This window comes from Xenopus laevis, chromosome 5L, assembly GCF_017654675.1.
Source record: "Xenopus laevis strain J_2021 chromosome 5L, Xenopus_laevis_v10.1, whole genome shotgun sequence".
NCBI lineage: Eukaryota > Metazoa > Chordata > Amphibia > Anura > Pipidae > Xenopus > Xenopus laevis.
Window position 1 is genome coordinate 51,490,244 of NC_054379.1, and position 24,872 is coordinate 51,515,115.

The 24,872-nt window shown below is 36.7% G+C and overlaps 1 protein-coding gene across 3 annotated transcripts in view; it reads left to right on the top strand.

Annotated features, from left to right (window-relative positions):
• Window positions 1-271: 271 nt before the first annotated feature.
• Window positions 272-24,872, top strand: part of fam120b.L (family with sequence similarity 120B L homeolog) — a 79,993-nt gene continuing 55,392 nt past the window's right edge. For all 3 annotated transcript variants that reach the window (XR_005961226.1, XM_041562743.1, XM_041562744.1), the window contains exons 1-6: window positions 272-371; window positions 5,323-6,372; window positions 7,336-7,516; window positions 11,358-11,459; window positions 15,695-15,867; window positions 17,293-17,385. Coding sequence is in view for 2 of the 3 variants with exons in the window: in XM_041562743.1 (XP_041418677.1) it covers window positions 5,353-6,372; window positions 7,336-7,516; window positions 11,358-11,459; window positions 15,695-15,867; window positions 17,293-17,385 (1,569 nt within the window). In the remaining variant the exon portion in view is untranslated. The remainder of the gene's footprint in view (window positions 372-5,322; window positions 6,373-7,335; window positions 7,517-11,357; window positions 11,460-15,694; window positions 15,868-17,292; window positions 17,386-24,872) is intronic.

A 24,872-nucleotide genomic window follows, 5' to 3' on the forward strand; every position in this document is an offset into this window, starting at 1 on the left:
ACCAGTCCAGCAGCCCTGTTCAGATCACCCTACATGTTCCCAGTAATCCTGTTCTTATTAGTTTGCTCCTCCAGCTGCTCAGTACTATCCAAAGATGCACAAGTAGCCCTGCAGCCCTCAAAGCAGTCCTTACTTCTTGCAAACAATTCTTAGCTTAATGGTGCTCTATTCTGGCGTTTTAATATAGATTTTAGCTGTCATGCCCCTTCTGTGTATAGGCATCAGCGGCTTCTTTTCCTGGACTGTCATATGGTGGTGTCACGTGGGCAGTTCCTTCTCAGGGATAGGAGCTAGACACTCTCCTGACATCATGCTCTCCCGCCCACGTCTTAGTCACATGACTTCTTCATCAGGAATTCCCCACAGCCAAGGTAGAATTGAGGGGTTTAAATGCCACAGAATTGCAGAATTGTAATATGTACTGGGCGAGGGGAGCCGAGTGATTTGTACAGGGATGCTGGGATTAGGCACATTGTGATATTGTGATATACATAGGAAAGCTGGGGTGACACACAGTGAAATATGTACTGGGCTGCACAGTATGATATATATAGCACTGCTGGGGACTGGGGTGCACAGTGTGTGATATGTATTACTGGGCTGCTTGGGGGGATACAGTATGATATATATATATGGCTACTGGGGTGGCACAATGTGACATAGGACTGCTGGGTGGCACAGTGTAATATATACTGGGCTGCTGTGGTGGGCACAGTGTGATATATAGGGCTGTTAGGTGGCACAGTGTAATATGCACTGGACTGCTGGGGGTTATAGTGTGACATATAAAGCTGTTAGGTGGCACAGTGTAATATGTACTGGGCTGCTGGGGGGGGTATAGTATGATATATAGAGCTTCTGGGGTGGCACAGTGTAATTATGTATTGGGCTGCTGTAGGTGGTACATTGTGATATATAGGGGTTTGGAGGTGGCACAGTGTAATATGTACTGGGCTGCTGGGGGTATAGTATGATATATAGAGCTGCTGGGGTGGCACGGTGTAATATGTACTGGGCTTCTGGGGGTATAGTATGACATATAGAGCTGCTGGGGTGGCACAGTGTAATATGTACTGGGCTGCTGGGGGTATAGTATGATATGTAGAGCTGCTGGGGTGACACCGTGTAATATGTACTGGGCTGCTGGGGGTATAGTATGATATATAGAGCTGCTGGGGTGGCACGGTGTAATATGTACTGGGCTGCTGGGGGTATAGTATGACATATAGAGCTGCTGGGGTGGCACAGTGTAATATGTACTGGGCTGCTGGGGGTATAGTATGATATAAAGAGCTGCTGGGGTGACACCGTGTAATATGTACTGGGCTGCTGGGGGTATAGTATGATATATAGAGCTGCTGGAGTGGCACAGTGTAATATGTACTGGGCTGCTGGGGGTATAGTATGATATATAGAGCTGCTGGGGTGGCACAGTGTAATATGTACTAGGCTGCTGTAGGGGGTACATTGTGATATATAGGGGTTTGGAGGTGGCACAGTGTAATATGTACTGGGCTACTGGGGGTCAGTGTGATATATAGGGCTGCTGGGGTGGCATAGTGTAATATGTACTGGGCTGCTGGAGGGTACAGTGTGATATACTGTATGGTGGTTTGGAGGTGGCACGGTGTAATATGTACTGTGCTGCTGGATGGTACAGTATGATATATAGGGCTGCTGGGGCAGCACTGTGTAATATGTACTGGGCTGCTGGAGAGGGTACATTGTGATATATAGGGGTTTGGAGGTGGCACAGTATATGTACTGGGCTAATTCAGGGTACATTGTGATATATAGGGGTTTGGATGTGGCACAGTATAATATGTACTGGGCTACTGGAGGGTACAGTGTTATATATGGGGCTGCTCGGGTGGCACAGTGTAATATGTACTGGGCTGCTGAAGTATGGAAGGTACAGGGACACAGTTCACCATGGGTGGACAATGTGATATGTACATGGGTGCTGTTGGTGTCCAGGGTGATATATACAAGGGAACTGCAAAAGGTACAGTGCCTGCACTTTGTGAAAATGTTAAAAGGGACCTTCAACCCCAAGAAATAATTCCAAATCCTATCTAATTCTTTTATTTAAGAAAAATAAACTTACATAAAATATATAAATCATTTAAATCTTGTTTTCATCATTCTTTTGAATTAGACCATACAGACAGGCTTCGTTTTGTGAAAACTGTTATCAAAGCAAGTCCTCAAACTATAATGTAAAGTAGGTAGTGATGGGCGAATTTGCGAAACGGCGCCGGCGTCTCGTTTTTGATGGACGCCGGCGAGAATTTATTCGCTGGGGGCAAATCGTGCAAATTCTAATTTTAATCCTCCATTTTCTGTTGCTTAGCAAACTTTTTTTTTTTAATTTAACATAGATGTATACTTGTTTTCCATTATATGCTTTGCAGAATAATCTGTATAACTCCACCATATTGCTGTTGCAATGTCATCTTAGTTTAATTAAGAGGTATGCTGGTATAACTGCACCATGTTACAATCATATACAAAGGCTATGGCTAAGGCTCTGAAAACAATTAAACTGAAAAAAGTGTTTGAAAGGTGAACAACCCCTTTAATAGTGCTGTGCACATTTGCTGCCATTATTCTGGCTTTGTATAAATACTTTGTATAGTTATGTACGGCACCTAGATAGTGTCTTTTTCTAGTGGCGAGCTACCTAAATAGCACTATATAGATTTATATAGTGAATAAAGTATCCGCTATTACTTTATAAATATAAATATAAATATTACTTTATAAATATAAATATTATAAGTCACAGAGGAGTTCCATATATTCATATGGGCCATGTGCGTTATTTGTTGGCGATGGACATCTTACATGGTAATATTGATGTATGGTTTACATCTTTTGGAAAAAGTGAAATTAAATGCTTCTGCAGCTGCAATACTTTTTATATTTGTATAATATATTTTTGAAATATACTTTCAACCTGTTGAAATAATGACCACTCTCCTGCAGAGACAGTTATATGTTATTTAAAGAGACACAGACCTTAAAGGGCCAATATAGCCCCTTTTAGTATTAGTTCACTGCATGAAACTTTTGTTTTAATTAAGAAATATCTGTGGTTTTTATAATTTTTTTCTTCTGCTAAACAGGGTAAACTGGTAAAATTACAAAGTAAAATCACATTCTACTTTCAGTCCCTGCAAGCAAGCTAAAAACAAAGCAATCCACTTAGAAGTTTTCTGTGTAATGAGCAGCTTCTTATCTCACAGACTAACTGGCTGCAGCTGGATTAAGGTAGGGGTTTGTTCATAAAGAAGGCTTCTCAGTGGAGTGCTGATATGTTTTGATCTTGCTCATAGGTACATTAAAGTTATTTGTAAATTTAGTTGCAATTAAAGCAATATTTCCCATTCTGTTCTAATTCTTAAAAAAAGTCGGTTTTCCTTAAAGGAACAGTTCAGTGTAAAAATAAAAACTGGGTAAATAGATTATTGTGGAGTGACTGGATGTCAACAGAACAGAACACTACTTGACCTGATTTTCAGCTCTTGAAATCTGAGTTAGTCAGCGACTTAAAGGGGGGCCACATGGGACATACAGTAACTGTTCAGTGAGTTTACAATTGATCCTTAGCATGCAGCTCAGATTCAAAAGCAAACAGTTATGACTCATGTGCCTGGTAACCAATGAGTGGAAACCAAGAGAGCTGCAAAGCAGGAAGTAATGTTCTGGCTATTATGTTACACATCCAGTCACTCCAGCCTTTATACATTGCATTTTTGCCTTACTAACTATATTAGAAACATTTTTTATTTTGCACAGCCTATCTATTTATCTAGTTTTTATTTTTACACTAAGCAATTTTTTTAAGTCTTTTAATCCGATGCCTCCAGCTACATTGTATAAGCACTCAGATACTCCTTTTAATAGAAATTACTAATTCAAATATCATTAATTTATACAGGTACATTGCTTAGAATTACATTTGCATTTATTATGCAAGCAGGTGGAGGACTGTGCTTTGTTTTGGCAGTTTTATACTTTTTATGTAGAGAAAACTACTATATCAGGATTTACCACCATAATAAATGCATTGAGAAGCTTCACCAGTGGGTTTGAAAACTAAGTGCTAAGTTCAGTGGCTCCACAGAAAACTAGCCTTCTCACTGCACATTAATGAGTTCTAAAAAGTGTGCACAATGGAGTTTTCTTTTGTTCTGGTTGTTTTGTTTTTTTATAATTGTGCTTATTTGAATAAAGAGCAAAGCCTGCCAGAAAGGGGTTAGTGGCAGTAAGAACACTTCTAAATATATTTTGCCGTATTTTAACAGCCTATTAATATTATAACTAGTGCACTATAAAATTCAGAACAAAATTACTGAATAATAATTTGGGTACTCAAAGATTTGTACTAGGGATGCACCAAATCCAGGGTTCAGTTAGGGATTCGGTTTTTTTCAGCAAGATTCAGATTCAGCCGAACCCTTCTACCCGGCCAAACCAAATCTATATCCTAATTTGCATATCTAAATTAGGGGCGGGGAGGGAAATAGCGTTACTTTTTGTCACAAAACAGGGAAGTAAAAAATGTTTTCCCCTTCCACCCCTAATTTGCATATGCAAATGCAGATTTGGTTTGGTATTTGGACAAATCTTTCGCGAAGGATTCGGAGGTTCGGCCAAATCCAAAATAGTGGATTCGGTGCATCCCTAATTTGTACCCAAAAAGATTACTAATAAGGTTGTATTTCTGAACAATGTGGTATGCGATATTTGCTATATGCCTATTTACCAAAACATTTATTAATCTGTTGGTGAAAAATTCCAAGAGTGGTTTGGGGTTTTGCTACTTTTTAATATTTTTAGGGGATTGGTTCACTCCTATGCAGCATTAGCTTGCAGTTTGTTAAATGCATATTAGGTGGATGTGTAGGAGCAACATGCAAAGGGAATATGGAAAATAGATTTCCTGAAGGAAAGTATAATTTCAGGGTTCTCTGTAATTTTTACATTGCACCTTATTCAAAAAAGCCTGTTTAGGTAAGTATATTTTTCACCATGTTTAGAGGCCTGTTTATCAAAGTCCAAATTTATCTCATTTTATGAAAAATACTCAGACTAAATCCACACAGATTTTTTACCCCTTATTTATCAATACAACAAACACAAATTTTTCGGGTTTTTGGCATTGGACTTTAATAAATAACCCCCTTAGTGTTTTAGCAGTATTGTGTTTTGCAATTTCACTTGTGTTTCCAAATGAGCATTTCCTACAAGTTAAATAGAATATTCAGTTTGATCCAACATGCCAATAAACATATTAATTTATTTTTTTCTTTAAAGGTTCAGTATTTCTTTTTTAGACCTCTAAAAATGGGAATCAAAGGACTGCAAAGTTTTGTACAAAATTCCTGTTCCAATGTGTGCAGCACGGTCAACTTAAGGACATTAGCCGCTAGAAACAAATCTTCTTATCCTGAAAGCACTCCTACCATTGTTGTCGATGCAATGGGATGTTTGCGAACCTGGTACACACCAAATGACTGGGTTCATGGAGGTCAGTGGAAAGAATATCTATGTAGCTTGCAGACTTTCATTTCTGCTTTCCAAGCAGCTGGGATCCAGCTTGTGTTCATCTTTGATGGTGTCGTAGAAAACACAAAGAGGCAGGAGTGGGTGAAACGACGGCTGCGGGACAACAAAGAGATCTCAAAAATCTTTGATTTTATTAAAGCAAATGGTCAACAACCTGGCCGAAATATGTTTTTTATCCCCTCCGGAATTTCTACTTTCACCAAGTCTGCACTGAGGTCTTTGGGGCAAGAAGTAATTATTTCGCAAGTTGAAGGTGATTATGAAGTGGCTGCACATGGCTTACAACATCAATGCCTTGGGATACTAGGAGAGGATAGTGACTACCTTATTTTTAATACCGTCCCATACTTTTCCGTTTCAAAGCTTTGCCTAGCCAGTCTAGAAACCCTTATGTACTCAAGGGAAAACCTCTGTAAAGAACTCCGCCTCCAACTTTCTCATCTCCCACTACTTGCTTGCCTACTAGGTAATGATGTAATTCCAGAAAACACGGTGGCATGTTTTCAGAGAAAATGCATGGCATCATATCATTCACAAAATTCTGACCAGAACAAAAGAGCCCAAGTAATTTGTGCTGTGGCTGCATTTATTTCAAAATTACAGTGTTCTCAGCATGGCCTGAGACAGGTTGAGTGTATGTTGCCTCTTTGGTTTGACAAGACATTGCTGCAAAAGGGAATAGCATTATATATTTTACCACAACAGAATTCACCCTGGCTTTCCTTAGAGCTTCCACAGGGGAATCCAGAAAGGAATATCATAGAATCAAGTGTCTGCCCATACAAGGACATTGTTAAGGTATTTAACCTCCTGTTTACTTTTTTATTGAATTCACATATTGGCATTATACCCATGCTAAATGCAGGTAGATGCAGGAATTCCATCAATGGATGTGCATGGTTAATGATGAAACTGACTTTCACCTTCGTTTACAGCCCCTCAAGTATCCATAGTTCATATTTTCCATGTTTTGAGATATACAGAGAAGCAAAAGAGAGAGAGGTTGGATTTATGAACTTAGTTTTATGTGAGGCATTTTCACAAATTTTGCTCTTGCCCTGTTGATGATCTAGCCTAGGTTACTGTAGGTCAGAAACATGGTTACAGATTTGTAAGAACATAGTCATCATGTCAGTTGATTGCAAGAAATAATAAAAAAAAAAAACAAGTGCAGTGTGCACTGTGTGCTCCAAATGCATGAATAGTCAGATTAATCTGTTTGACAACAACGATTTCAACATGTACCCTTGATGTACTGTTGTCAGTTGCAATATTTGCTGACATAGTGTGGGGTATGTGGCACTTTAATTGCTTTGTGGAGTCTGATCCACAGCATGCACTTTACAAAACAACCTACACATGTGTAAATGCAACTCCATCAGTAGAAAGGCAAGCACTGCAAAAAATGTGGTTGAGGAATTGTGTTGAGCTCTGTGGAATATTTTGGTTCTTTATTAACCTATGTAAATTATAATATTTGTTGGTGTATTTCTATAAATAAGTTCAAGGTCCTGTCATGCTGTATGACATATATTGCTAACTGAGCATTAAGCACAAAGAGTTGTTACAATTTCAATGGTAGTCAGTCTACAAGACAAGGGGTTGTGTTTCAATGAATTCATGAATATATAACTATAATTAGTGGTAATATAAGACATGAAATGTTTCCAATGTTTCTAACATTTGAGTTATTCTTTAACTTAAATGTAATCTTCAGAGTGATTAAGATGAATGCTAATTGAGTTCTGTTGGTCTGTACAGACTGCCTTGAGCCAGCGCTGCAATGGACAAAAAGTAGGAATATGGAATATACTATGTACAGGGGAGTCAGAATGCAGTAACACTCTGGAAGATGAATATGACTCAGAAATTACAGGACAAGCTCTCATCTACAGGCCAGTCCGTCAGCATGTTTATGCAATCCTGCTTGGCACTGGAAATGGTAAAACTAACTGTAATCTTCAAATAATGCTTATATACACATTCAATGAAAAATGGTTTACTGTTTTGTAGATGGCTATTAGATTTGAACAAGCAGTTATATCATCTCATGAATCTCTTAGGTCACATGATCAAGGATGTTTTTGAACAACATAATTTATGATAATATCTGCATGGTATTGTATTATACACTTTTATTGCTTGTTACATATATCTGGGGGCTGCTATACTGATTTGACAGAAACTTTATCACATTTTCTTGCCAAAACATTTCATAAGCTCAATGTTCCTGAGATCCGTTAATATCAATGGGCACATCAACATGGGTTTAAATTTAATTATTTTTGTCACTACTATATTGCTACTGTAAAATACAACTGTGCCAATATTTTGACAGTTTCATCACAATTCACACAACCAATCTTATTGCCATCTATTAAATAAGTATTAATGAATGCAACAGCATTTTCTTTCTTATACATTAGGAACAAACTGTTTAACATTTAATTAAATGTGTTGTTTTCTCTCATATTCAGCTGTTAAATTACCTTATTATTTCTTACTATTTGGCTTTAAATCTTCAATAGAAACAAATGTCTGGAAAATCATATAATTTTGTTGCTGGGCAGAAGTCCTATTTTCATGTGTATTTCTTGTTTATCTTTGAGTTATTTTTTTAAAGAGTTCTTTTCCGTTTTTAAACAAACTCCTTTACCACGAAAATCCTCTGTCTCTCAACACTTTACTGCTGCCGTTAATGATCTATAGTTATGTTGGAGGCATTTCCTCTGGCCATGAATAAGCTTTAAACTTACAAAAAAATAGGAAGGTAGAAAAAAATGTGTATAAGGCAATAAGTATAGAGCTCAAAATCCTGCAGAAATGCAGACAATGAGTTTTATATCAAATCTTGATCCACTTGGGCTAAATACTCAAACAGAATTGTTGCTTTGTGATAAAAGTAAGTAAATTAGAGGCTTGCGTGTGAGCATATCCCTTGAATAAATGACATTGCAGTTGAAACATGTAGCGGATGCACACAGAACCAAATACATTCATTCACTATAGTTGCTGAAAACCTGATTTGATAAATACACCCCTGAGTTTAGATTCAGCAGTTGCTTCAATTTTATACTGTATTTATGCCTGATAGAATTTGTTCTTTGATTGCATCTACAGCTTTAATATTGGAACGCTTATATATTAGTTCTTAGGTTCTTATTTTGCAGGCTTAATTATCTTTTGTTTCAGTATCCTTGACATAACATATTCTGCTAGCCAAAAAGGTTTAATGGCTAGTCTTGTAATTCTCTTTCTACGTGGGCAGGAATCTGTCTGTCATTATTGCCATTTATTTTTACATCGACCTGCTTATTAATCTTCATATTCAGAATCCATGTTTAAAATTCCAATACCAGTATCCAGAAAGGAAGGAGGCTTTAAGGATTTTAAAACCATTTTTTGTTGCAGGTGAACATTCCTTGAAGTAACTGAATAAAAAATGTAATAGGAACCTTAGAGTTTCTTAGTTTCACTAAGGCAGGGGTTGATGTGAATGATGCACAATCTCTATAAAGAGCTACATAAATGTGTTGGCGCTATGTAAATATAGTATGATGAATAGAATAATTTCTCAATATATTTATAAATACCATTGGAGGGCTGAAATGTGGAGAAATACACTGTACAATGCTTTAACTTATTTTAAATTCTTTGAGTACATCTAAATACATACTTCAATTATCATGTGATAAAATCAGGTAATGCTTTTGAAGCTTTCAATAGTGATGCTATTTTACACTGCATTTGTACGTGGGTATCAGTGTTATGAAATTACTCCTTTAAATTGCAGCCAAATGTATGGGAATCCAACGACATCTTTCTATGGCAAGATGTCTCTACCTCTAGACTGAACGTGTCAAACTGATTCTGATAATGGAATTCTAAAGTTAATGTGATTCAGAGCTATGTCAGTCTTTACTACATTAAAGCAATCTACAGTAGAAGATCAGGCCTGGACTGGAATTCAAGTACACAGAGGCCCCCAACAGCCCAATAAACAGTGACTGTCTATGGCATTTTTCAGCAGCCCCTCTAGCATTTGCCAGAATCCACAGATTGCCAGTTTATCCTTTGGTAACAGTTGACATGTTATTACCTTTAATTTTATAGATTTTTGCCTATAAATTCAGTATGGTGTAGACATTGATATTCTGAGATAATTTGCAGTTTATTTCTTTGCCCTTGAAATATAAAATGCCTTTACTGAAACTCAGGGATTATGTTCAGCAAGGCCAAAGATGCATGATAACTTGAAAGGACTGTTATAAAAAAAAAATCTGGGATAGTGGGGGTACATAAAATTGGAATTTGACTGTATTGTAGTTTAAAGTTTTTTTCACCTTCTTATATTTCCCTAGAGTATCTCTGGGAGTGCCTTGCTCTGGAAACTGTTCCGATTCTTATGTTTGGCCCTGCTGAATATAATCCCTGAATTTCAGTAAAGGCAGCTGTTAGAATTGATACAATAGTTAACTAACGTTCCACAGATGCTGCTGAGTATGTATGTATGCATGCTGAAATGTATCAACCAATAAAGCAAATTGTAAGAGTTTTGCACTAGGATTAATGAACTGAAATACCAGAGAGGAATATTAACAGTAAACTTCAATTTTTCAACAAAAGTAATTATTGCTGATATGTTATCTGAAAAAATATGTAATTCAAACTGGCCCTTTAAGGCTAAGTTTTAATTGTTATTGATAGTTTGTGTCACTTTCTATTCAGGCCCTCTCTTATTCATTATCGGGGCCCTAGCAACCATACAAAAGTTTACATTTCAATAGAGAGCTGCAGAACAAAGTGCTAATTCAAAAAACAAGAGTTCAAAATAAAGACATTAAAGGGATACTGTCATGGGAAAAAATTTTTTTTTCAAAATGAATCAGTTAATAGTGCTGCTCCAGCAGAATTCTGCACTGAAATCCATTTCTCAAAAGAGCAAACAGATTTTTTTTATATTCAATTTTGAAATCTGACACGGGGCTAGACATTTTGTCAATTTCCCAGCTGCCCCATGTCATGTGACTTGTGCCTGCACTTCAGGAGAGTAATGCTTTTTGGCAGGCTGCTGTTTCTCCTTCTCAATGTAACTGAAGGAGTCTCAGTGGGACATGGGATTTTACTATTGAGTGCTGTTCTTAGATCTACCAGGCAGCTGTTATCTTGTGTTAGGGAGCTGTTATCTGGTTACCTTCCCATTGTTCTTTTGTTTGGCTGCTGGGGGGAAAAGGGAGGGGTGATAATCACTCCAACTTGCAGTACAGCAGTAAAGAGTGATTGAAGTTTATCAGAGCACAAGTCACATGACATGGGGCAGCTGGGAAATTGACAAAATGTCTAGCCCCATGTCAGATTTCAAAATTGAATATAAAAAAATCTGTTTGCTCTTTTGAGAAATGGATTTCAGTGCAGAATTCTGCTGGAGCAGCACTATTAACTGATTCATTTTGAAAAAAAAATTTTTTCCCATGACAGTATCCCTTTAAGCAAATTGTCTTAAACAAACAAAATTAAATTATTATTAGTAGTATTCCACAGAGGTTATTGTTCACTCACATGAGTCCTTGTCCCAGTGCAATCTAGGATACATATCAAATTCATACACATTGTGTGTCAGTGTTATCAGGGACCAAATAACCTGCCTGTATATTTGGATTATATGAGGAAATTTAATTGCAAAGTGAACTACCCCTAAATAGTGAAGAATTAAAAAATATGCCTGTCTACATGAACCCTTTCTATTAATCTCAAATCTTTTTATTTTGCCTTCTTATAATTAGGTTCTCCAGACACCTGCCCTATAGTTAAAGAGTGGTATGTCTACCCAGGTAATCAGTTGCTGCAGCCAGACTTTGTCCAAGCTGTTCCACTTTCCATAGCAGGTAAGCTGTTTCCTCTATGTGAATGTAACTGTTCAGATCAGTTTAGCAGCTTGTTCCCGAACTTGATATATATAGCTAAAATAGAATTCTAACACTGGCATCCTTATTCAGACATGGTTCTGGCAAATCTACCAAATTTGTTTGTGAAATGTGAGATTTTACAGAAAAGAAATCTGACCAATCACCATTTATTTTGTACTTTGCATCTTACCCCATAAAAATTCCCTAGTTGCACCCTAGTATGGAACCCAAATAGCCTCATCTCACTATGGGGCAAATTTACTTACCTCCGTAGATCCGCCAGCGTTGTCTTCGCCAAACTTCGCCAGGGCGTAGATTCGTCAGGACATCGCAAATTTACGAAGATCCGAAGTTACGCACAAGTTACCGATCGTTTCCGAAGTTGCGCTAGCGAAGTTACGATGAGTGGTCCGAAGTTGCGCTAGCGAAGGCTAATTTACATACGGCCCCAAATTTGAATTTCAATGGATGTGTATGTAGCAGCGCATACAGAACACTATATAAGCCCAGGGAAACTTAATAAAAGTTTATTTAGGTGTTCTAATGCCCTACACATGTGCCCACAGTATAGTTAAGGTGCCACAAATGTAGGGGGGAAGGTGGGCACCCTAAAAAAATTTTTCGATCTTTTTCAGCCTATCACCCAAAAAACACCGACTTAGAAAAAATGTCAACAATTTTGGGACTTAGAAAATTTTTCTACTTTTTTTTTTTTTAAAACTCCTATCTACTCTATTGCACTTCGCCTGCTCTAACCTGGCGAAGTAAACTCTGGCGAAGGAGGTCACGTTCAGAAAAAGATCAATGTTAGTAAATTTGCATATTTTCACCCCCTTCGCCAGAGTGCAACTTCGCCAGGTTAGGTGCGAAGTTGCGCTAGGGCTAGGCTATCAGCATCGCTGGCGAATTTTCGCCAGGGTGACATAGTAAATTTGCGAAGTTGCAAAATGACTTCACGCTGGCGAATTTTCGCCGGCGTTAGTCACTTCGCCCTTTAGTAAATTTGCCCCTATGTACGCAGTGCTGCATAAATTGGGGAGGGAGCATGTGGGCTACCCCTGGAATTCCCACTGGCTTGTCATGATGGCAAATGGTGTGCAACAGATTGTTTTACTTGGAACAGATTTTTAATGCTCAGAAGCATCTTTGTTGGTGCCCTTTACGTGGTCTACTCTTTAATTAAAGGGGTTTTTCACATTTAGAATAAAACAGAGCACTACCCTAAGACAGTTTGCAATTGGTCTTATTCTTTATTACTTGTGGTTTCTGAATTATTTAGCTTTTTTTCAGCTAGGGTCCAAATTATCCTTGGAACCAGGCAGTATTTTGAATAAGAGACTTGAATATGAATAGTGGAGGAACTGAATAGATAGATAAGTAATAAAAGTAATACAGCTATGAGATCCGTTATCCAGAAACTCCGAATTATGGAAAGGCAATCTCCCATAGACTCCATTTTATCAAAATTTTTATAAAATGATTTCCTTTTTCTCTGTAAAAATAAAATTGTACCTTCTACTTGATCCAAACTAAGATATAATTGATTCTTATCGGAAACAAAACCAGCCTATTGGGTTTATTTAATGTTTACATGATTTTCTAGTAGACTTAAAGTATGATATGATCCAAATTACAGAAAGATCCATTATCCGGAAAACCACAGGTTCTGAACATTCTAGATAACTGGTCCTATACCTGTAGTAATATAATTGTAACCTCAAAGAGCAATCGTTTTTTGGCTGCTGGGGTCAATGACCCCACTTGAAAGTTGCAGACAGAATAGAAGGCAAATAATTCAAAAACTATATAAAGATCAATTGAAAAGTTGCTAAGAATTGACCATTCGACAACATACTAAAAGTTAACCTAAAGGTGAACTAGTTCTGACTGGTCAGCCAAGTTGCCCACCTTGATTACATATCTAATATTTGCTCTATTAGATTAAATCTCAAAAATCAGATATTATCACCTTTGAACTCCTGTTGAGGATTTTTATTATCCCCTGCAATAGTTATTTCAGTAGAATTTTTTAATTAAAACAAGAAGCAGCAATTATTGTAAACCAGTTTTTAGGTTGTGCTGCTAAATCCCTGAATCCCTAAATCCCTGAATATTGGAATGGAGCCCCTGAAAAAAAAAGTTTAAAACCCTGCCTTAAAGGCATCTTATTTTGCAGTTTTATTTGGAGTTTTTCATAATATTATTATAATGTAAATGGCAGATAGCATTTACAATAAGAAACCTTTTTAATGTTGCCCAAGATATACATGGAATGCAAAAAAATACTGTACGTGTGTGCCTAATATAAATTGTTAATCTGTTAAACTCCATCTGCAAATATATTTTTCTTTAGGGTCAGTTAGGGTCAGTGTTAAATCTTCTATAGATTATGGAATTGCAAACTTAATGGACTGCAAACTTCATGGACTGTAGGAAGGAGCTGTCTTTGCACTTGGTATTTCCTGCTGCCATTTTGAATACAGAATTTCCAAATGAAAAGTCTGTGATTCACTCAGGGAACAATTTCTAAGCTGTCATAAATGTTAGTATTAAAAAACATCCCATGGAATGTAGGTTAGGCTGTAATGTAAGGATTATACAGTATATCACCTACTTCATGGCTTTGCCCTTTTCACAGGAGATCAGGATGTATTATTTCCCCATAGAATCAAGTTAATGTTAAGAACATTTTATGCGCTCCTGCTCCTGTTTAATTGTCTAAGCAGGCTTCAACCCCCATTGGTAAACATAACTCTTTAAAGCATTTTGTGACTTATATTTTCGTGAGTAATTCCTCATGTTTGTTAGGACAGGAAACAACTAGCATCCACTGACAGAAATAAATCTCTCTTTTATAAGGACTTGACATCCACTGTTAGAGGGTCAGTTTCAGACTTGATCTTTCATTTCTTTTCCTGAGTGATATGTATTAGTCTCTGTAACAGTACAAAGCCTGGTGCCTTTTGAAATTAACTTCACATTCCTTAAAGACGTGTACCCTGCACAAGTTCACTGTTAGTTGTAGGCAGACACACAGCCCAAACCTGCCCAATGAATAAGGCTGAACCAACACAGGTATTCCAGACCTAAAAAATAAATAAACACCTATGTTTAACCTGTAATAAATACAGGGTCAGTTTTGTAGCTGGCATGGGGCTCTTTTGTCAGCAAACTTTGGCCTAAATTGCCACAGTATGTGTATTCTACCATCAATTTTCACATTTTGTCTGGACACACCTATCATCACCGGACAATGTATTCATTCAGTAGTTGTGATTTGTGTTTGTGTATTTAGTAAAGCAGGGCCTAATAAAGTGAAACATTAGTCTGAAACTATTGTTCCATCTTCTTTTTAAAAATACTCACTTATGATTGCAGTTATGCAGTTATGTTATTATGTGTAGTTGTAGGTCTATCAACTAAGCTCCATAATATTCAATGCATATATCGGTAGATATAATGATAAAGATATGTTGATGCTCTCTGGGTTTGAGGCTGCTTTAAAGTAAAAATCTACTGTATACACGTCTGTATGTCTGGTGGTCATACATGCATAGATAAGATCGTAGGAAATTATTATATGTCCAAGTATTGGGCTAGTGATCCCGGATGATATCCATGTACTGTGGATATTGGTCAGATCAGAGATCCGCCAATGCACGATCTCTGCCTGTGCATAGAGCATCAGCAGATGAGAAACTGAGGAGAAGCAGCAGCTGCTCTCCACTTTTCTGATCATTTGGGCTTTTTGCAAAAGCAATCGTAATAATTGAAATGTGGCCTTGAGTGACCCTTCCATGAGCTGATCAGTCAGATTGGCCCTTTGGTCACAACTGCAGGGAGTTATAGATTCATAGAGATTCATGTGTATTACCATTTCTGTATTGTTGTAGACAGCAATATTCTTTGCTACTGGTCTATTTTTAAAAAAAATTCTATTGAATAGGGCCTTATTTATCTGTGTTCAAGATGCAAGTGTGCAAGGCAGCTCTATCCTATGGCAGGAGGTAAAGACAAAGCTCCCTTGCCCCCTGCATGTGCTCACTAACTAGCTACCTAGCAAGTTGGGCGAGACACATGGAGGCCCATTCATTAAACCTGGTTGAGTTTTTAAAGGAAAAAACTTTGGTTGAATTTACCCTTTAAGTTACTTGCATTATTTAAGTCTGGCTGTGTTTTCTACTGTAATATACACTTTCTTCTTTGTTTTATAGTTGGCATTCCAAGTATACAAAACCTATGGACCAGTAACAGTCCTGATATTCAGAGAGAGCGTCTCTATGCATTTTTAGCTTGCTTTCATATTGAAAGCTTCACAGATGAGCTTAAAGCCCTGGAACCACATATTGCTGCTGTCTGTTGCCTACTGATATATATTGCTGTGCAGGTGGGTCCTTCTACATAAAGAATGATTATGTAGCATATATATATATATATATATATATATATATATATATATATATATATATATATATATATATATATATATATATATATTTATATTTATATATACTGTATATATATATACTGTGTATATATATATATTTATATATATATATATATATATATATATATATATATATATATATATATATATATATATATATATATTTATATTATAATAGAGAGAGAGAGAGAGAGAATAAACAATGCAGAAGACCAGCACTCACAAGATTTGTTTTGCTCAACAATTCCTTCTCTGGGAGTTAAACAGTGCAACCTCCTGATGAAAGTCACTGTGGGTGACTGAAATGTTAAAATAACTTATTGGTAGACTACTTCAGCAAATCATGTGAGTGCCCTTCTTCTGTATTGTTTATGTTGTTTTCCATTTTTTGTAGAACTCTTGAGTGTTGTCCTTTTTTTCTGGCTTATATAGTCGATAAAGTACCCCCTATTGTAAAATATAAAATCTAAGGATATTACAGAGGAGTGTCATGACCATATAAGCACAAGGCCGAAGGTTGAGTGGTTTTATACAGGTCATGGAACTCCGAGGTTCTTCATTTATTATAATACACAAGCTTCAGTGAGTCATGTGACAGAAATGATACTCCGATTATAATAGATGACATCACCAAGCACCAATTATAAGGATATAATTTAGGATATTTATGGCTCTTATGTAGTATACTGATAACACGACACCCAGATAACTACCTGGGTTTTTGTGTGCTCTTTCCTACATCTATCTATCTATCTATATATATATATATATATATATATATATATATCTATATATATATATATTTTTTTTATTTTTTTATTTTTTTTTTCAGTGAATTCAGTGAAAAAAGACCGCACTCACAGGACTTGTCATAAAAAAAAAAGCCACAAGGGTTCTGATAAAACTTACATATATTCAGTGAAAATGTTTTTTTTTTTTTCATGACAAGTCCTGTGAGTGCGGTCTTTTTTCACTGAATATATGTAAGTTTTACTAGCACCTAGGCATTTAACTAATTCATTGTGGAGTGCACCAGTTTGGACTCTCTCTCTCTCTCTCTCTCTATATATATATATATATATATATATATATATATATATATATATATATATATATATATATATATATCAAAGAAGATATATATATATATCAAAGAAGACCCTTGACTTAATCAGAACTAAAATGACAAACCAAAACATCTTAAAGAAGTATTTGGATTTCAGCCACTATTGATATCTTTTCCGCTAAAGGTATGCATTTAACATGCATACCAATTGTGACCAATTTACCAACAAAACAATCTGCATTAGTTTTTTTGTAGCCATGGCTCAGAGCAGTGATTTTGTTTTTCTCTTCTTTCATCAGGTGGTTAGCCTAAGTCAGAAGGACGTGGAAGCATTTCTGGCCCAAGTTCTGTGTCTTCCAGGAAAATCTGCAGGTCAGCTGAAAAATTTACAGGTACTGGTAGAGCACTTTTATCGATTGAATGGTTTGGCTAATATCACTCCAAGGTGGCCTTATTGGCTGTTTAGGGTAAATCATGCAGCTAAAAGAAGAGAAGAGATACTATATAACTTTTGCAAGCAAATCAACCACATGACAATAGATCTATAAATGTGCATGGCATGACATTCAAATAATAGAGAACATATAAACAGTCCGAAGTGTCCACACTCAATCTGATATATAACAACTTTGGGTGCTTGGTCAAAATATGGTATAAATTTTTTTCAAAGGACTAGCACTCAATTTGTCCAGCTGGTCCCTGAGGAGGATGCATCGAAACATTGGATTTTTTTCAATAAATTACTTTTTTGCACTAGTTCCTGAATGAATATCCTGTAAATGATAGCCTTATAAATGGTGATTAGTAATGTCATTGGTTATAATTGGAGTTTAGTGATGTCATTTCTATCACATGAAATTGGGTATTATAATAAAGTACCCCCTGTTGTAAAATATGAGAATATTAGCGGTCGCTTTGAAGTTCCATGACCTATATAAAAACACTCGGCCTTCGGCCTTGTATTTTTATATGGTTATGGAACTCCTAGTAAACGTATAAAATCCGTATATTGTACAAAAGGGAGTACTTTATTCACTGTGTGTGTGTTTAAAGGTAAATATAGAACAGTAATATTTTCAGACATCTCTAACTTGTGTTGTGTTCAGTAGAGAAGTTTCAGATGGTTAAGGCCTGAGTGTTTACTAACTTTTTTGGCCTCTGGGAAAAATAGTGGGAGCTATTTTATCAGGATTCAGTTAACCTGCCTGAATGTTTTTTTGAGTGTGCAAACAAACCAGAGTACCCAGAGGAAACCTATGCAGACATGGAGAGTTTATACAAACTCCTTGCAGGTAGGGCCCTTGCTGGACCAGAACATTGCTAACCTCTGCGCCATCATGTTGCTTAGGTATACCCTTAATATCTTCAGAATTTGTAATAGATAATATTTACAGAATTTATAAAATATAATTTAATTAAGATCTCCTTACAGTGTGCTTTGATTAACTATTAACTGCCATATTCTGATTAATCAGATGTTATCACAGTGAATATCTTTTGGCGTAACTCTATGACCATACAACTATGGTAATGTCCAGCCTCAGATAAAGAATGCACGTCTGGAAGTCAGTCAGCCGAATATCTTAAGTGTTTATTTTTTATCAATAGCTTTTGAATAGATGCTTACTATGCTGTTACACAAATTTAAGACAGGCAGATATACATATGTGTGTGTTTCTCATTCTCCTTTAGAATGTAAGACCCAATTTACTTCTTGTTTGTATGTAGTCTGTATGTTTGATGTGTACTCCCTTCTATTTTACAGTGCTATAGAATATTTTGGTGCTTTATAAATACTTGTTAATAAAGTAAAGCCTCTATAGTGCGATGCGTTGCTTTATTTACCATAAAAATTTAATCTGTAGATTTTGTACTCCACAAGTGTGTGCAGGTGATTGTAGAAAATATGTACTATGAAGGACATAAAGGAACAGTAATAACAACAAAAATGTAAGCCTTTTAAAGTCATGAAAATATGTACTATTGCCCTGCACTGGTAAAACTGATCATTTTGCTTCACAAAACCACTATAGTTTATATAAACAAGCTTCTGTGAGGCAATTGAATCGGGCTCAATGACACATGTTAAATAGAGGATAACAGATATGCTCAGTAGAATTCCATTATATTCCACAGAACTTATCTGCTATGTAACCCAAGCCTTTTTTCCTTTGAATGGCTGTTCTCCATAGCTATACACACACGGGCAGATTTATCAAGGGTCGAATTTCAAGGGTTAATAAACCCTCGAATTCGACCCTCGAAGTTAAATCCTTCTAAATCGGATTCGAAGGATTTAGCGCAAAAGGTTTGATTGAACGATCGAATAAAAATCGAACGATTTTTATTCGATCAAAAAAAACGTAGAAAACTGCTGGGGAAGGTCCCCATAGGCTAACATTACACCTCGGTAGGTTTAAAGTGGCGAAGTTTGTAGTCAAAGTATTTTTTAAAGAGACAGTACTTTGACTATCGAATAGTCGAACGATTTTTACTTTGAATCATTCGAATCATTCGATTTGATCGAATTCGATCAAATTTGACCCATTCGATGGTCGAAGTACCCAAAAAAATACTTTGAAATTCGAATTTTTTTACAAATTCTTCACTCGAGCTTAGTAAATCTGCCCCACAGTGTATTTAAGTGTATTTATATAAACAATGGTGGTGTTTCTGAAGCAAACTCATCAGTTTTACCAGCGCAGGAGAGAGATAAAATGAATAGTGGGTGCTCACTTGTATTTTCTCCTTTAATGCCATTACTGGCCTACTGGCCCTCTTGTCTCTCTATCTTTATGTTCTTTGCTGGATCTCAAAATTATTTTCCTTTTTAGTTTACCTTATTGCTCCAGTTGCTTTAGGGTTAAAGGGGTGGTTCACCTTCAAGTCAACTTTTAATTTGTAAACCATGGGTCAAACAAAATTAAGTAGACATAGACGTTCAGTATATGTAGACCAATGTCTCAGACTGTGTTTTTAGTGTTTATATAATCGCAGAGAAGTGCTGCCTTTATTTTGGTGTAAATACAAAACTCACTTACGTATCAATTTAATGTTAAGAATATTGTAAGTTATCATGTTTGGTGATGTTGTTTGATGTCTACTGAAGAGTGTCTATGTGGTGTGTGTGTGTGTGTGTTTTTCATTCCCCTTTAGAATGTCTGGTTTACCTCTTGTTTGTATCTAATCTGGATGTTTGATGTGTACACCCTTCTATTATACAGAGCTATAGAATATTTTGGTGCTTTATAAATACTTGTTAATAAAGTAAAGCCTCTATAGCAGGGATCCCCAACCTTTTGAATCCTCAAGCAACATTCAGTAGTAAAAGGAGTTGGGGAGCAACACATGCATGAAAAATGTTCTTGGACTGCCAAATAAGCACCATTTTGTAGCCCCTATGTGGATTGTCAACCAAAATTAAGGCTCTGTTTAGCAGTACAGTTGTTTTTTAAGCAACCAAAACTTGCCCCCAAGTCTGGAATTCAAAAATAAGCACCTGCTTTGAGGCTACTGGGAGCAACATCCAAGGGGTTGGAGAGCAACATGTTGCTCATGAGCTACTGGTTGGGGATCACGGCTCTATAGTGTGATGTATTACTTTATTTAACTTCAAAAATTAAACCTGTAGACTCCACAAGTGTGTGCAGGTGATTGCAGAAAATATGTACTATATAGGGCAGGGACCCCCAACCTTTAGAACCCGTGAGCAACATTCAGAAGTAAAAGGAGTTGGGGAGCAACACTACCTTGAAAAATGTTCCTGGGGTGCCAAATAAGGGCTGCGATTGGCTATTTAGTAGCCCCTATGTGGATTGGCAGCCTACATTGAGGCTCTGTTTGGCAGTGCACCTGGTTTTTATGGAGCCAAAACTTGTCTCCAAGCCTGGAATTCAAAAATAAGCACCTTCTTTGAGGCCACTGGGAGCAACATCCAAGGGTTTGGAGAGCAACATGCTGCTCACGAGCTACTGGTTGGGGATCCCTGATATAGGGCATAAAGGAACAGTAACAACAAAAAAATTAAGGTGTTTTAAAGTCATGAAAATATGTAATATTGCCCTGCATTGGCGAAACATAATTTTGCTTCACAAAACTACTATAGTTTATACAAACAAGCTGCTGTGTAGCAATGGAGGCAATTGAAATAGGGTTCATTGGCACAGGTTAAATAGTGCATCACAGATAATTCCATATTCTACAGAGCTTATCAACTATATGCAATTTAAGTTGAGCCTTTTCTCCTTTGAGCTATTCTTCATAGCTACACAGCAGTGTATTTTAAGGGGCCCATTCACTAAGCTCGAGTGAAGGATTCGAATGAAAAATACTTCGAATTTCGAAGTATTTTTTGGGTACTTCGACCATCGAATGGGCTACTTCGACCTTCGACTACGACCTTCGACTTCGATTCGAACGTTTCGAACGAAAAATCGTTCGACTATTCGACCATTCGAATATATAAAAAAAATATATAATAAAAAAAAAAAGTAGAACTATAAAAAATAATGAAGACCAATTCAAAAGTTGCTTAGAATTGACCATTCTAAAATATATTAAGGTTAACTTGAAGGTGAACGAACCACCCCCTTTAACCCTAAAGCAGTTGGAACAATAAGGTAAACTACAAAGAAAAATCATTTTGATATCCAGCAGAGAATATAAAGATAGAGAGACAAGAGGACCAATAGGCCAGTAATGGCATTAAAGGAGAAGTGAGCACCCACTATACATTTTATCTCTCTCCTGCATTAGTAAAACTGGTGATTTTGCTTCAGAAACACCACCATTGTTTATATAAATACACTAAGGGGCAGATTCACTAAGGGTCGAATTTCGAAGTAAAAAATACTTCGAAATTCGACCCTCGAATTGAAATCCTTCGACTTCGAATATCGAAGTCGAAGGATTTAGCGCTAAACGTTCGTTCGATCGATTGAAGGATTTTTCGTTCGATTAAATCCTTCGAATCGAACGATTCGAAGGATTTTAATCCAACGATCGAAGGAAAATCCTTCGATCAAAAAAAGTTTAGCAAGCCTATGGGGACCTTCCCCATAGGCTAACATTGACTTCGGTAGGTTTTATCTGCCGAAGTAGGGGGTCGAAGTTTTTTTAAAGGGAAAGTACTTCGACTATCGAATGGTCGAATAGTCGAACGATTTTTCGTTCGATTCGTTCGATTTCGTTCGTATTCAAACGAATTTAACCAATTCGATGGTCGAAGTACCCAAAAAATACTTCGAAATTCGAATTTTTTTCATTCGAATCCTTCACTCGAGCTTAGTGAATGGGCCCCTAAATGTCTGTATGTTCGCACACTCAACACAAAATGCAATTTAGAGAGAGAGTGGTTTGAAAAAATAATTTTTACTTTTACTTTTATGCAGAAAAAGGCATTTTACATAGATAACTCCATACAACACATGGCACAATTTATACAATATTAAAAAAATCGTATAGAATATAACCCACTCGTTAATAATACATAGCAAGCAAGAAACAAGCAAGGAGCGGATACACCTACCAGGAAAATGAGAATGGCCCCAACGTTTCGGCACCAAGGTCTTTGTCAAGGGGATTCTGATGTTTACCAGGTTTAGTGGAGGTATATATACCCTAATCAATCACTATCTGGGCGCTTCGTTCGCGTGCGTCCTACACTTCCGGGTATGTGACGTCACTTCCGCCTACGTCACTTCCGCCGACGTATCGTCTGACTTGGTGACGTGGCACTATATTCTCATTGATACTACCCGCATTCAAACAGGAAGCACGTGTATCTGTTTATCTCTTTGCTAAGCAATACCTGCCGCATGTAGCGCTATTGTTTACATCAGCCCAACAGATACCTTAATGTAGCGACCCAGAAAATCACCGGATCCTGGACAATATCGTTCGATATATTTCATAAAAATATGACTTATATGGCTCAAAAAAGTGCTATAGTGCAATATTAAATCACAGACAATGTGCAATTAAAAATCATGTGACCAATATTAAAGATATATGCACAGAGTCATGTGACACTTCCCTATCATTTCTTATCCCATGATATATCTAATAACCATACACATAAGTGAAGTTTAAAAATAAAAATAGTCTACAGTTAATAATATGTTATAATACATAGGCCAATCATACGTATATGTTAAAGCGACTACGTGCTCAGCATCATGTGTAATATCGTACCAAATCCTCCCTCATAGTTCATATGATGGCCATATTCATGAATATCTTAGTGAGTACAAAATATAAATAATAACATCAAAATATTTATATAAATAAATATGAATATGATATACTTAAAGTGACAGTGCCCATATTATTCGTATAGTTAAAAATCACCATGCCATATTTATAGAGATTAACATCTGTGTATATATAAAATAATTTCAAGGAATAACTTCCATCAATATTGTCCCATAGGATCTGTAAAAATAGTGACATAAAGAAAAAATTAAAAACTCATTTAAAAACATCAGACAAAACAAAACACAAACTCATTTCACAACAGGCTGAGGTCATTCAGTACCAAAATAGTAATCTTTGAAAGAATAATATCACCAAAAGGGGTTCTCTATTATCTCTAGTCATTCGAAAAAGATTATTGTGTCTAATTAGTATCAAAAGAATAATGATAGCTCCCTGTCCTCATTAAGACCATTGGGAGAAAGGGCCTGCAACTTATATATCCACTTCAATTCCCGCTGTTTGAGTAACGTTTCTCTATTACCCCCCCGAATTGGCATTTTCACTCTCTCAATCCCCATGAATCTCAGTTGGTTCACTTGGTGGTGTGCTTCTATGAAGTGTCTCGCCAAGGGAGACGCAATTTTCCCAAGTCTCACATCACTTCTATGCTCCCCAATTCTGATGCTTAGGGATCTGGTGGTCTCACCTATATATACTTTACCACACGGGCACTTCACCATATATACAACATGGTCTGATTGACAATTAATGTAGTCCACTACTTCAAAACTTCTGCCAGTCATCGGGTGATAAAATTTATCTGTTCGCATCACAAAGTTGCAGTTGACACAATGTCCACACCTAAACATTCCTTTGGTGTTACTCAACCAAGTACCTTGTTTCTTTTGGGGTTCACTTAGTGCATGGACCAATTGATCCCTCAAGTTAGTTGCTCTTTTGTACGCCATCATTGGTGGTTCGGCTACCCATGGTTCCAATTTCCGATCCATCTGCAATAAATGCCAGTGGCGGTTTATGATTCTTTTAACATGCCCTGATTGTCTAGAGTATGTAGTAACAAAGGGTAGCCTTTCTGACTTTCTACAGACTTTTTTAGATAAGAGGGTATTTCTCGGTGTCCCTTTCACTTTCTCTCTTGCTCCATCCAACAGGTGAGTCTCATACCCTCTACTAGAGAAATGAGCTACCATCTCTTCTGCCCTTTCATCAAACTTAGCCTCCTCACTGACAATACGTCTAACTCGTAGAAGTTGGCTATATGGTAACCCTCTAACAGTAGAGGGTGGGTGAAAACTGTTTGGGTCTAAATATGTGACTCTGTCAGTTGGTTTTCTATAAATATCTGTTGTCAGTTTCCCCTCAGTCAGTCCAACTGTAACATCCAGAAAGTGTATTTTGTTTCTGTCATATTCGAGAGTAAATTTAATTGTCGGAATTCTAGAGTTCAAATACTCCACAAACAGTAACAAAGAATTCTCTGATCCTTGCCAAATAAAAAATAGGTCATCTATGTAGCGAAGCCACATCAATGTAGAAGGCCAAAATTCTTGATTGCTATAAACAAAAGTATTTTCAAAATGTGCCATAAATAAATTAGCATAAGCTGGAGCAACATTTGACCCCATTGATGTGCCTTGGCTCTGTTCATAGAATTTACCTTCAA